The 14,067-nt window shown below is 40.8% G+C and overlaps 1 protein-coding gene across 2 annotated transcripts in view; it reads right to left on the bottom strand.

The window, feature by feature from the left end:
- Positions 1-13,625, bottom strand: part of LOC136826570 (ADP-ribosylation factor-like protein 16) — a 36,962-nt gene extending 23,337 nt beyond the window's left edge. The window contains exons 1-3 of one of the 2 annotated variants that reach the window (XM_067083768.1): positions 13,461-13,625; positions 1,305-1,495; positions 1,024-1,172 (exon numbers count right to left, since the gene is read on the bottom strand). In XM_067083768.1, coding sequence (XP_066939869.1) covers positions 1,024-1,172; positions 1,305-1,470 — 315 coding nt within the window. In that variant the 5' untranslated portion in view covers positions 1,471-1,495; positions 13,461-13,625. Of the gene's footprint in view, positions 1-1,023; positions 1,173-1,304; positions 1,496-10,153; positions 10,364-13,460 lie in introns of those variants that run through there. The other variant, XM_067083767.1, reaches the window with a different exon arrangement.
- Positions 13,626-14,067: the final 442 nt, after the last annotated feature.

Genomic DNA, 14,067 nt, shown 5'->3' with positions numbered 1-14,067 from the left:
ACACAAAATAAAATCTAAAACCAAAAAAAGACATGAAAATTATCACTCAATCAGAACTGATGACATTTTTTTGAGTGAAGATTGCAAAATATTTTTATCACTTTAACATCCATACTCTTCCATATGTTCTAGTTTATGCAATGAATTTCCGTCAGTTAGTACTGTGATAATTTTCATGTACGGCTGCAGAGTGAAATGGTTTTTCATATGAAATCATACCACTTCCAAATATGAATAATTTATGATGCTTTTCTTATGAGCATGAATTTTTTTTTATATCTACTGTATATCAAGGTATGACACTATGGGAGCATTCATTCAACATACAGTATATCCACTATGAGGAAATGCCAAAACACTGACACCATACAATATTGACCTCTCACTTAATCCATTATCATGCTTGATAATGATTCAGGAACATGAAATACAGGACCAATTAGATTTAATCTTAATATCTCGTAACACAGAGGCCAACGGTTTTAAAAGTCATGTACTTCAGACTGCAGATTAGATATTGTAACTAAGGACTCAAAATATTTAATTAATTGTGAAACCTTCAATGCCAAATAAAGGTGGCAGCACATTATACTCACAATAATCAGTTACCTACTGAGAACTCTAAAGATTTTCAAATAAGTCTTTGCTGTAGTTAAAAAAAAACAAATCTACTCATATGTACTTAATTTTCAGATACTATGTTCTCATAAGTGCTATCTTACTAGTGCATGATGACCATTCATCATCAATTGTTAAAAATAATCACAATTTTGATAAGTATCATTTTAGTACACAAATTTGTATGAGTTTGTATGGAGATGTACAGTGAATTCTGCTGACTGGTGTTGATTTGACATACACTTTTCCTTATATTCAATTTTTCCAAAATGTATAATCTTCAGTATATGACATGAACAAGAAAAAATTGAGATAGCAACTGAATTAATACAAATAAGCCTTGCTAATACAGTACTGTGCTGCTAATTAATATATTTTGATTATGAAGAACTGCTAAGGCCTTACTTGTGCTCCTCTAAGTTTTGGGCTCTCTAGAAGCCCCATAAGAAGTAAAGTAGCCTCTCCTAGCTGGGTTAGGTTAACACCGTCAATAACATACATAACTTTCCTTACTCCACCATAATAGCTGTGCCATATTGGAGCCATACTACCACCTGAAAAGTAGCATTAATCAAAATTTTATTAAATGCACAACCACTTGTGGAGCATTTTTAATGTTATCAAAACTACAAAGGTATTCTTCTTTAGCTGTTATTTAATATCCTCAAAACTGCACTGATACTCACCTAGTTCGCGTATATCAATTGGTGGTTTTTCAGGTTCAATAAGGGATACAATATTAACTCCAACAGTTGGGACAGTAGTCAATGAAATGTCAGGTTTAGTCAAGTTCAGTAGTCGACGCAGAAGGAGGGTCTTCCCTGTTCCTTCTGGACCCACACACAGTATCATCTGAGGAGTTGAGAGGTGAATTCACCTGAAAATGGGTCAAAATAACAATGGTAACAGCCAGGAACTAAGATTATAGAGTAGAGTATACAAAAAATATTTTCATAAGTTTCCAGACTGTCATTTAGTCCATATTCTTAACCTCTTTATTGTACTTCCATATTTGAGATAATAAAAATTAGACAAACCACAGTCAAAAGTTTGAAATTCCCAGTGACTTGGCATAACTTTTCAGAATTACTGTACCTTTTTTTTATTTTGTTTACATGTGGACAACAGTGCCAGATCATCTAAAATTTTTCAGTTTGCATAACAGTCACAAACAAGGATCGCAGTGAACACTTCATTGGGATGGCATTAAGATCAAACTGACTGAATTTGACGTTTTTGGTAGGTTTTATTGGCCGAGCCTGTTCAGAATTCAGAGGGGATTGTCAAGGGAAGTGACGATTATGGCACCACATACATGTGTTTATGAGGGAAAAGCAAAATGAATGACTACAAATAAAAGGAAAATAAAAAAAAGTACAGTGGAGTGAAAAGAGAATCAAGTGACATAGGAAACTTAGGGAACATAGATGACTTCCCAATGAAAAAAAACTTGCTGAATCCTATATTTAGCAATTAATGAAGGCCTAAACCATACCCTCCAACCTAAAATACCAGTTTTCTAATGCTGGATGAGGGTCCCTCATGATAGTTGGGCCTATTCTCACTTTTTTAGTATGGGATGTAGGTCCCCCATGACTGCTGGAGAAGTTAAATGCAAGTACTCCTAAAAAAAAAAAAAAAATTAAGCAAAATGGTACTAAATGGGATGAAAGGGAGTGAAATAAGGTGAAATAGATGATCGTGATGATCCTGACCTGTTTCTGGTCCACCCAAATGAGCAGTTCTCTTGCCACCTTGTACAGGGATAACGAGTGAGTTCTGCCCTGCTTCTTGATGTATGAGAGAGCCATGGTGTTGTCCGAATGAATCACCACGGTTCTGTCTGTGACTACTTCCACAAAGTGCTTCAAGCCTAAATGGATGGCTAACAACTCTTTGACGTTGATGTGCAACTTCCTTTGCTCCCCAACCTAGAACTGAGGTGTCTGCATAAAAGGATAAGTCAAGGATTGGAATATGAAGACACTTTCCTTCTGACAGTCTGTCTCTGGATGTCCACCACCGGAGGTCCTCCTTTATCTCTGCTGTAATCGGAAACCACTGTGTCTGGTTGCTTCCTTCTGTTCCAGCTTGCCCTTAGGAAAAACTGGAGGGGTCTCACATGAAGTCTCCCTAGTAACACAAACTGTTCGATGGATGAGAGGGTTCCCAGCAGACTCATCGACTGATTCACAGAGCAAACTGGAAGAGAAAGGAGACCTTGCACTGATCTCAGGCAGGGCTCATTCTTGGGGAGGAAAAACCTAAAACTCAGAGAGTTGATCTTCATCCCTAAATAGAGTATATGGACTAGTTGAGTTTTCTCCTGCTTTATCAAAAGTCCAAGTTCTTTGGCAAGGAGAAGGGTTACTTGTAGATCCTTCGTGCATTGTTCCTGTGATGGGGAGCGGAGGAGCCAGTCGTCCAGGTACTGTATAGACAAATGTTTATACCTATCAGGTGAAGTCATTTCGCCAGAGGGGATAGGACTTGTGTGAATACCTGAGGTGCAGTGGAAAGACCGAAGCAAAGCCCTCGAAACTGGAAGACTCTGCCCCCGAAGACAAATCTCAGGTATTTCCTGGACTCTGGAAATATGAGCCTTGCATACCCAGTGTTATCATCCAGTCCCCCTGCTGGATGGAGGGTAACACTGACTGATTTGTCTCCATCTTGAAGTTTTGTCCCCCTGCTGGATGGAGGGTAACACTGACTGATTTGTCTCCATCTTGAAGTTTTTTTTTTAATGTAGAAGTTCAACATGCTGATGTCGAGGACAGGTCTCAAATCCACCCCGCCATGACTTGGGGACAACAAAATAGTCGGTTGTAAACACCTCTTGAAGAACGATCTTCCACTACTTCTATGGCTTTCTTCCTTAGAAGAGCTGACACATCCTCCCTGAGAGCTACAAACCTCTCGGAGCCCTCTGAGCATGCCATCAATGTGATCTTCGAAGTTACGAGAGAAGGGAATCGAGTAACCCTCTTTGAAAACCTTGATCATCCAAGGTTCCGTGCCTTTGGCACTCCACCTCTTCCAAAAGAGGTTGTGGAAGAGAGAGAGCCCGGCCCCTATAGGCACACGAAGGATGGGGAAGTCACTTTCTGGAAGAGGGTTTGCTGGAAGTCCTCTTGATGGACCTTGCTGAAAATCATACCCTGGAACGGGGTTTAGAGAAGCCCTGTCCGCCTCCTCAAAAGGGCTGCTGCTGTAGAGGAGATACAAACTTCGATGGAACCAAAGTGGATGGGCTGAAGATGATCTTGCATGAATTTCTTTCTGGAAGAGGGTTTGCAAGAAAAGTGGAAAGGGGGAGTACAGAAGAGCAGACTTTTATGGACCCTTTGCTGAACACCATTCCCTCTTCTTGAGGATTCCAATAGCAATAAGAGCTGCCAGCTCAGAGAAGCCATCCCTTACTGCCTTAACCACACAGGATACGACACCAGTCAGAAGACAAGTCTGTCGCTAGAACATTGTGTTCTTCAATTTTCCTAGCTAGAGCTCCTATCATCCAGTCCAGAAAATTGAACACCTCGCTGCTGGTTGAATTCTGAAGGCAAAGAACACCTTAGCTGAAGAAAAAGTTGAATGTCTCCTGGATGGAACCAAGAGGCAGCGCCTCCCAAGGAAGGAGCTTCTCCTGTAATAGGAGAGAAATATCCTAGCTGTCAATCTTGCTGGGAGAAAAGAAAAAGCAGCCTTCCCTTGCTCCCTCTTAACAGACAATCAATCCTCTACATCCCTGAGAGCCTTCCTAGCTGAGGAAGAGAGAACCATCTTCGGTAGGCGAGAGCTAGAGTCTGGCTGATTCATCAGAAGAAAGGTAGAGGCAGGTGAAACTGGAGCAGCTGGTTGGAAATGGAAGGGGAAAGAAGCTAAAAAGTACTTCATCAACGAAGCATAGGCAGTAGGAGTGGGCTCCCGTACAACCTCTTCCTCTTCAGAAGACAATGGAGACAAAGAAGCCCCTCGAGAAGGCTTAAGTGAGGTTGGAGCCTTGTGCAGCAAGCCATGCACATCATCCAACTGTTTCTTAATATGTGCAACTGTTTCTTAATATGTGCAAAAGACGAGCTCTCTGACACAAACGCAGGCGAAGCAGAAGAATATGGGTACTCGGTTGGCGCCGGGTGCCTGGATGATGCCAAGCACTTACGAGATGGACGCTCTGGAGAATGAGATGGGGACTCTGGAGTCCGAGACTGGCGTTCGGAGACTGGATGGCGCTCTGGCGAATACACTGAATGCTCATGTTGATGTCCAGAAGAAGAGTGTTTGCTGGAAGAGCACTTAGGAACCAACAACTGACGCTCAGCATGGGAGCGATCGGGAGAATAACAAGCCGAGCTGCACTACTTACTGCAACCTGGTTGCGGACTAAGAGCAGCATCTCTAGAGCGCTTGGGAGAAATGGGAGAGGGCTCCCTATCATGCTGTCTATTTAAAGGACAAAGATCTAAGGAGGTTGGTGAGATCCTGATTAGAGGACAGGTCCAAGCCTCTTTGCTTAAACAGTGAGCCAAGTATTGACCTATGTCCCTTGGTCGTAGAGGGCGACAGCTTTCTGGAGGTCCTCAGGAAGAGTAAAAATCTGCTATTTGGCTCACAGTCATCTCAGAAGTAGAGATTCTATTGCTTTTGCACCATCTAAAAATGGTCTTTTAGACTGGTAGAGCTAGCTAGAAGACGCTCTCCTACATCTAGCAATAGCTTTCGCAGCTTGTCGCGAAAAGCCTTTCGCTCTGATGTCAGGGCCAGAGCGGACAACCCTTGATGAAACCTGAGGAAGCAGGGCTGTCTGAGCAACTGTTTTTGTGGTAGAAGCCTTGGGAAGTCAACAAGAAGGCACAGCAGGTCCAGGAAACACTCCTTCCTGGGCCAGAACGGAGCAACCAAGTCACTGTGACGTTCTGGTGAGATGATAACTTGTTGATCACCTCCCTGATCAATCCAAACAGTAGAAAGGCATACATGTCCAGGCCTGTCCAATCTAACAGCATGGCATCTGTCGTCCATGCTTGAGGGTCAGGAACCAGGAAGCAAAAGAGAGAAACACAGTGGTTCCTTGATGTCGTGAAGAGGTCTATGGAAGGTCTTCCCCATAGCTTCCATAGATCGAGGCAGACTAGGGGTCTAAGGTTCACTCCATCAGCAGGACTTGATGGCAACAGCTTAATTCATCTGCCAAACTGGAGACTCCCCAGGAAGGAGCCTCTGATGGCATAAAAATGGTATTCTTCTTCAGGAGCTTAGAAGGAGGGAAGGCAAAGGTAGCTTTACCTTACTCCCTCTTTGAGGTCAACCACCCATCCACCTTTCGAAGGACTTTCTTCGATGAAGAGGAAAGAACTAACTTGGGGAAGCAAGCAGAATCTGAAGAATGTTTCCTCATGAGGAGGGTAGAAGCAGGCGAAGCCAGGGAAGTTTGCCAAGAACAACTTCAGCAAACTGGAGTAAGCAGACTAAGGGGCGTTGTCTTGCTCAGCTTCTTCCTCATCCGATGAAATCAGTGACGAAGAAGCCCATAAGGTCCTCAAGCTGACGACAAAGTGGGGCCAAGGAAGAATCTTCCTGAGTCGATGAGTGCAGAAGAGGTGAGGCTGGTGCCGAGTGCTCTGCAGCTGGTGCCGAGCGGACTGAAGTTGGTGCTGAACAGGCTGATGCAGCAGAGTGTGGCACTGAAACGAGTGACACGCGCCTGAAAGGACAGGCGCTTGGGAATGCAAGCACAAAGAGTAGAGGGCGATGGGCGCTTATGAGGAAGATCAGAGCGCTTAGGCACTCACACTGGGTGCCTGAAAACCTCAGGAGACTTCAGGCTGCCCCAAGAAGATTGGAGGACACACTGAAGAGACGGGCGGAGACAGAACAGCGAAACTGCACAAAGGCTGACACTTGTCTCCTTGTACCTGGAGGAGGAAACTGTCTACAAAGGCGGAATGCCTCTTCAGAGGCCGAGAGGTGACAATTTGGTGCCACTGGTGCTTCCTGTCAGGTGAAGAATCACCCGAGTCTGATGACAGACGATCAGCACTAACCAAGACACCTTTCCAGTGGCACTCTGCTGCAGCCTGGGAACAGACAACAGGCTCGGCAGAGGGGGGGTGACTACCTGTGGGCAAACCCCACCAGCCTCCCTTGGACCTCTGGTATGTCTCCTCTCGGTGGGGGGAGTGGGATAGGGACTTTCGTCTAGGAGCGCTGGTGGGATGGGCAGCCACCTCCTCAATACACACAACACTGTCACTTTGCACTGCACTACTGACACTGGGAACACTGGAAGCCCTCTTGACAAAGACTTTAAAGGACACACCCAACTCCATAACCTTGATGGCTAAAATTCAAATTTCTGGTCAAACCTAGATTCGAGTCTGGCAATGGTATTGAGATTGGAAGCACAGAAACCTGGTAAAGGAGTATGCAGCAAAGAAGAAGGAGGGCTAAGGATTGGAGACAAAGGAGGGATTTGAGGAGAAGAAATAGCACTGTCTTCTATCACAGAAGGAGAAGGAATAGGATCTAAACTAACCCTATTTTTGGCTCTGAGGGCTGCCTCCCTTTTTCTATCCCTATCCAATTTTACTAAATGCTATTTCAAAGCTTTCCACTTTTGATCATCCCAATCCTGACATTCGGAACAAGTAAGATCTTTATTACAGTCCTGCCCCCTACATTTCACACATTTAGTGTGTCAATAGTAATCTTAACTAACCTCGTCCTACAACATTTGGTGCAGTACTGAACACTAGAAGAACTAGAGTCAGACATCTTGGCTAACTAAAATAAAGTTACCCACAGCCAACAAAATTACTAAGTAGCGAAAAAAAATCTTTGGCGCACATTGAAAAAGCAAAATCCAAATACTTCACCAAAAGAAACTGGACAAATATCCAAAAATGATGATGAGACTGCACGAAACCACCGATGTTAGCTAGGGAGTTGGCAGAAAATGAATTGATGCTCTTTGCTGAGTTGTATCTATCATTCCCGAAAGTGGGCGGGACCTTGTCACCTACACGAGTGATGGTAGCACCACAGCGAAATTTGAATTCTGAGACTGCCGTGTAGAAAGCTGGTAGCTATGTAATTAGCCTACTTGGTAAGTCACTTCTATAAAACTTGTTTTAAAGAGTCAGTTACCAAGATTAGGAATGGGACAAGAGGGAATGTGTGCCTACCAAACCTCAAGGTTAGGCATATGACATATACAATGCTAACGGGTACACAAGGGGTGACCCCATTGTCAGTTATGACCTGATGTGCAAGGTTAGGTTGTGATGAACTTCTGTATTTTATTTTCAAGATTTACAGTGCTCCATGTCATGTTAGTGTGGGGTTATGTTGCTCTATGTCCGGTTAGGCTGGAAGAGTTGGCACCCCCTAGCCAGGTAAGACCCCCAACCCTAGGTTAGTACGGTCCAGAAAAGTAAGGTTATGATGAATGAATGATATATGGAATTTGGACACAATGGCCCAGTTCTGGGGATAGGGTAGTCAGGTTAAGATGCATTTCTGCACATGTCTACTACATTTTCATGTTTTATAAATTTTTGTGGTGACTTTTACAGCTGACAAACATGGACTAGCCTAGCCCTTTTTCAATGGATTATGTTGTCATTTATGGATTTTGTATCTTTCTCACAGGTGCAGTGCACTTTTTTTTTTCTCTCTCTTCATCCAAAACAGGTTTCCCACTGAGGCTCCCCATAACAGTTGGGGCTAAAGTAGATGAGAAACAAAAATAGGCCAAAGTGGTTTGCACCAACAATGAAGGGTAGAAATTATAGTATAATAAAAGATATGGTATGTAAAGAGACGGCTGCACAAATATATAGTTTTTTAATATACTTGGGCTAAACAATGTAGAAAACAGTACAGTACTGGTGAGATAATTTGAGAAAATCACAAGATAATAAGAAATTCACTTTATTTTGTCTATAATTTTTCTTCCATCCCAGAGGGGCTCGTACCAAACATGGCATCTTGCGGAGCCTCCACCATGTTAAGTTCCACCCATTTAGGGTTAACACGAACACAATAAAATATTGCAAATTTCTCATTATCTTGGTAATTTTCTCAGTAAAAGTTCGTTTCCGGTCCGAACTCCAATTCTACATGAGGGCTAGTACTAAACTGTGATTCATCTACACTGTTTTGCTGTGTTTAGTACTAGCACCTGGGGGCTCAAATGTATTTTGCCATGTTTAGTACTAGCCCCTGGGGCCTCAAGAATTATGTATAAAGAATATTTTTTAAATTTTTTAATGAAAGTTCGAAAAATATAATAAAAAATTGACTAGGGCTGTTTGGACACGCAAACGAACATTATCCATTTGCTCTAATTATCTCACCAGTAATGTATTAGGTTATATAGGCTACATCCTTTTCTAGCTTAAGCTAAAAATTCATACTAGCCTAATAAAGGATATCTTCGCGCAGCCTTTTCCTTTGCATTCAACCAATATACAATATTACAGCCAATTATTATCCGGATATTTGCTAATTTGGTAATTTTTCAGAAGACTCCAGCCAGCCATTTCGGAAGGTTCCAGCTAGCCATTTTGGTAATTCTAAGTATTAGCTCTGCGCCTGTTTTTACCTTGGAAACTGGTTTTTTCTACACTTTTAGGGCTTCTGATACTGGCAGTGCATTTGTTTGATGTCGGCCAAATGGAATGTCCCTTCGCATGTTTAGTACTGGCCTGGGGGGGGGGTACCCATACGTTACCAAGTTATTGCACTTGCCGGACGGGGTATGAACTGTTCCAAACAGACGTACCCATGCTCTGTCCTGTGAAGAGCACGTAAGGAAACTCCTTGTTGGATGGACTTCATGGGTTAATTACAGGTTAATTACATTCGTGTAACAAAAATTGAAGGTACATCCATAATTGGCAACCAAAAACCGTAGAAAAAGTCAAGTTAGAAGCTACTGCTTAGATCTACCGCCATTTTTGCATGAAAAACCATTTTGGGTTTTTCTTACAAAAATGGCTAGGAAATGATAGGGCACTAAAAGAACCTAGAAATACCAATCTAATGTAACCTAGAGGTGTTTAATGATTAAAATTTTGCCGTATTAGCTATGGAGGGGGTGGGGGGACGGTATTGTCTTACCTTGTAAGTCGTAATTTGGTTAATTATTTTTCTCTGTTATTAAGCATTTGTGAAGGTTATGTATTGAGATGAAATTTTTTGTTTTGATGTGTTTCACCCAAGAAAAATATAAATTATAATGTGCGACGTGGCTAGAGTCTTCCGAAAAATAGCCGTTAATTCAACATAAACAGTAGAACTAAGCAAGGCTATTTTACCTAGGGCTAGCGTCAGCTAGGCTAGGCCTACACTTGAAAATCTTGTTGGCATATTTGTTAGGTTATTATTACATTTCGGTTACAAAGATCATGTTCCATGATTACAAAGTGGTTTCATGATAAGGTACCCATTGGGATTGTTAAGTCCGCATTATTTAAACTGCTAGGGGTAGGGCCTTGTCCGAGGTTGTAATATCAGTCAAGGGATGGCTTACGTGAACTGAGGATTAATGCAGGTTGTTGTGGCCTCCATCATGCAGACCGTTGTAATTTGTCAGTTTTTCACCATTCACCCTGTTATGACATATCAGGAAACAGGTGCTGATAACGTTTCACATTATCTACACAGTACGGACTTCGACTCAAGTGCACAGCTCCAGCTCGGTGTTGTTTTGGTATCTGTGTCTGCGAACATTTTGTTGAATTATGTAACGGGAACTCTCGTTCATTGTCGGAAAAGTTTCCAATCGCTAAGCCTCTAATTGTAATAATCACTCTCCTGATATTAATGCTTATAGATAATTATATCTATGTATTCCTAAATTCTATGAAAAAATTTCCACTCTATAAATTGGTGATATTTTTTGCGCCATTTTCAAAGTTTTTCGTATGAAACGTTTCCATGTTGTCTAAAAGAAAAAATCCCTACAGCTCAATGTAAGAACCACATGCGGGGATGCTAATTTTTTTTTATCGTTTGGTAGCATGAGTTCAAACTCACACCAGACCTTTCTTTCCCTTGGATAGCTTACCACACTTAGACAATCTCAACAAAAAGTTCGTTTGGTAAGTAAGAAAAGACACTCGCATATCAATACGTCTGAACTGTAAAGCTATTTGATAGGAAACTGCAAAACAACAAATGGATTCTAAATGGTTATAATAAATAAATGTACACCCTAAGAGGACGCAATGATAAGCCTACACGGATTAATAACAAGTAGTTCAAGATTTGCACTAAGCATAAAATGGATAAATTTTCGTCCTCAATAAGGAATTTAGCTATTGGAACAACAAACTTTCCAAAATAACAGAAAATGAAGGTGACAGCGCATACATGAATCGCAGGTTTTTTCACATGAAATCAAGCAGAAACATGGGAGAGGTTCCACAGCAAAGTTGTACTGAACATTAAATATATAATTAATTAATTAATTGTTTAACTGATATTAGTCTGGCTATTCTATGATATCAACGACAACTCTGATAGAAATATGATGGCCAAGCAGAAGCTTGGTTGAGATAGGGTAGGAAGAGGATAGAGGAAGATGAGGATGAATGAATAACTCTGTCAAGCATTATTGATCAACTAGTTCGCCGTAGCAGGATCGAATGGTTTGCGTTGGCCCTCTTGCAAATGCACGATCATCGTACTGAGGCCTTTGGTGTGAATCCCTGGTCAAGACCTATTTGAAACCGGTGGATTCCATATGGTCTCTCTGCAGATTAAACCAATCTCTTTAGCAGAAAGATAAGTTTTAACAGCTAAAAATTTGGTATTCTCATCTGCTTCCTCTTGAAGAGAAAGTCCCTTAACCTGTGACCTAATAATCTACAAGGCATTGGCACCGCACCATAGCGAGGGAGGGTTAGCGGTTGTACCCATCGCTTAGGGTGACCCAGAAGTAGTTACTTTACAGGGCAACCTCCTTCTCTCCTTTAGATGAAGTTTTACAACCAGATACAGTTGCTCCCCAATTCCATGTTTGGAAAATGAAGCTCAATAAAATGTAAGAAGAGTCGGGTAGACCCGATTGTACTTTCCTGTCGTGTGAACTACTTCAAAGAGTTGCAGTCCTATAAATGATGAATTATGAAAGCCCTGAGTTGGAATGAAGTTGGACACTTATAGTGTAATGATGTATATATATATATATATATATATATATATATATATATATATATATATATATATATATATATATATATATATATGTATGTATTATTATTATTATGTATGTATGTATGTATGTATGTATGTATGTATTATTATTATTATTAAGTACTTTCACTTTTCCGTTTAAAAGGATATTAGTTTCCCCCTCCCTCTAACTGCGGTGCAAATATGAATATAGATAGTCACTGGTAATCTTAATCGCCTGAGAAATGTTTACTCAAAATCGATGGATATCCACAAGAAGGGCAACAACTCAGCCTAATCAAGTTTATAACGACTGGGTTACCTACATAGTGCCATGCTCTCAATTAATGCTATTTAACCGACCTGAGCTTATTCGTTCTATCGACCTAAAGATTATGTGAAAAAAAATAAGTTTGCACGTTTTATGACGTCGTTGGGGTTTGTCGTATCTGTCTAAGTTTATCTAAAGGATAAAACAAATCTAATTCATACAATCTTAGATATGTGTCTTCAGTGCTAAAGGAATGACTTTAGTCGGGAGATAAAAGAAATTAGTTGCATCAACTAATATGAGTCGATGTCTGCAACATTCCAAATTTGGTGGTAGCCTGGTTTGTGGAAGGAGATAGTGCTTCAGTTGGCGATTTAAATATACGTCAGAGCGAAAAGGATATATTTCTCTCAGATTTTCCCTGAAAACTGGGGAAGAGAGATTTACGGATGTTAGAACTAAAGAATGAGGCACTCTTGTTCGTGAATTCGCACAATCCTTATGGAAACGCGAGGCCAGAGAACTTTTTGTTTATGCAGGTAGATATCATGGAACCAAGTCGAGCGGCTTTCGAGAGCTACTTTCTAATTGATATCTTCACACTCCGCACAAAGGTCGAAAGGCTTCCATAGAGGCCTTGAGAAGCACCTTAGAGGACATTTGGTATCCCTTCATTTGAAGAACCTCCGCAAGTTAAAAAGGCAAAATCAGTAAGCCTAGCTGTGTTGTTCCTCTGGGAAAACTTGGTTATAAACTTTATCTTAAAAAATAAGAAAACTATGCGAAAACGATGCAAACCTGAGGGTTATTATACCTAATGCTACCTTCGCTGTCACATGTGTTTTGTACTCGATGACATTTGTAGATGTTCCAGTATTATATATATCATGATTCGGCGGGTTTTTGAAAGCTTATCTTTTCTTTGATCTATTCCAAACAGTAAAAGCTAAGCCTAAGATAGATTTAAATGGTTGCAATATTTTTTTATCCGGCATTTTCTTTCGTTAACTTCCCTTTACCAAAAACGGTATCACAATGACTTTGTGACATTTCTTGTCTTATGAGACGAGTCTTGTATTAAACGAAAAAGGCAGGGTCACTGACTTTATTTTTCCCAAATCTGGACTTTTTAAGAGAGTGGCAAAAAGGAAATCTCAAAACTTACCGAAACATCGTAAAATTCTAAGAAACCAAATTCGGACGTATAAACGTGGCGAAATTGACTTAATGCTCTCTTTAAATACATTATGATTCAGGAATTTCCACGATATATAGATTTCATTTAGGGGAGTAATTGGTTTTTCTCTCATGTGCAGTAACAAAACGGTTAACACTTCAAAACTAATAACCTGGCTGTGTAAGTACAGTACATGGCTTTTGAAGTACTCACGGAAAAATGCAAATGGGTTTTGTTATTCAGAAATGCAGGCCAGTGACGTGTCTTTCTTATGATCTCAGCTGCTTGTTTACTTGTTGTCCCACTGGTTAATCAAAACAATCCTATAAAGAACAGCTAGTGTTTTGTGTCAGCGTGGAACTGAGCTGCGTGCTTTGTATTGGTTAGGTGATGTGTTGCCATGGCAACGAACACTATCATAGATATGGGATTAATATCAAGTTTTACCAGGCAGCACATTTATTACCGACAGAAGGCGCCATTGTCACGACAAATGGAGAAATAAATTAACACATAATTATCATATAGTAAGTATATCCGAGATCAGGTAATGTTATGGAAACAACTATTTTGTTGTTATTTTAAAGGTGCACTAATAGATTTTGAACTCCCTTCTCTTCTGGATTTCTGTGCACGACCTGGGATAAGACACCAAAGACCTTCGTTTTGTTTCTAGGCGTTTTATAGACCACTGATTGCAGGTTCCAAGGCCAATTATTGTAGGTTATTTTTTCCTTAGCATAAAGAGTTCATTTTACTGTTTTGTTTTGCTCTTTGGATTTTAAATGTTGTTTTCCCACTGTTATAAGATATGCAGGTG

The sequence above is a fragment of the Macrobrachium rosenbergii genome, chromosome 41 (assembly GCF_040412425.1).
Source record: "Macrobrachium rosenbergii isolate ZJJX-2024 chromosome 41, ASM4041242v1, whole genome shotgun sequence".
In the NCBI taxonomy this organism is placed as follows: Eukaryota; Metazoa; Arthropoda; class Malacostraca; order Decapoda; family Palaemonidae; genus Macrobrachium; species Macrobrachium rosenbergii.
This window is presented reverse-complemented; position numbering and strand designations above follow the sequence as displayed.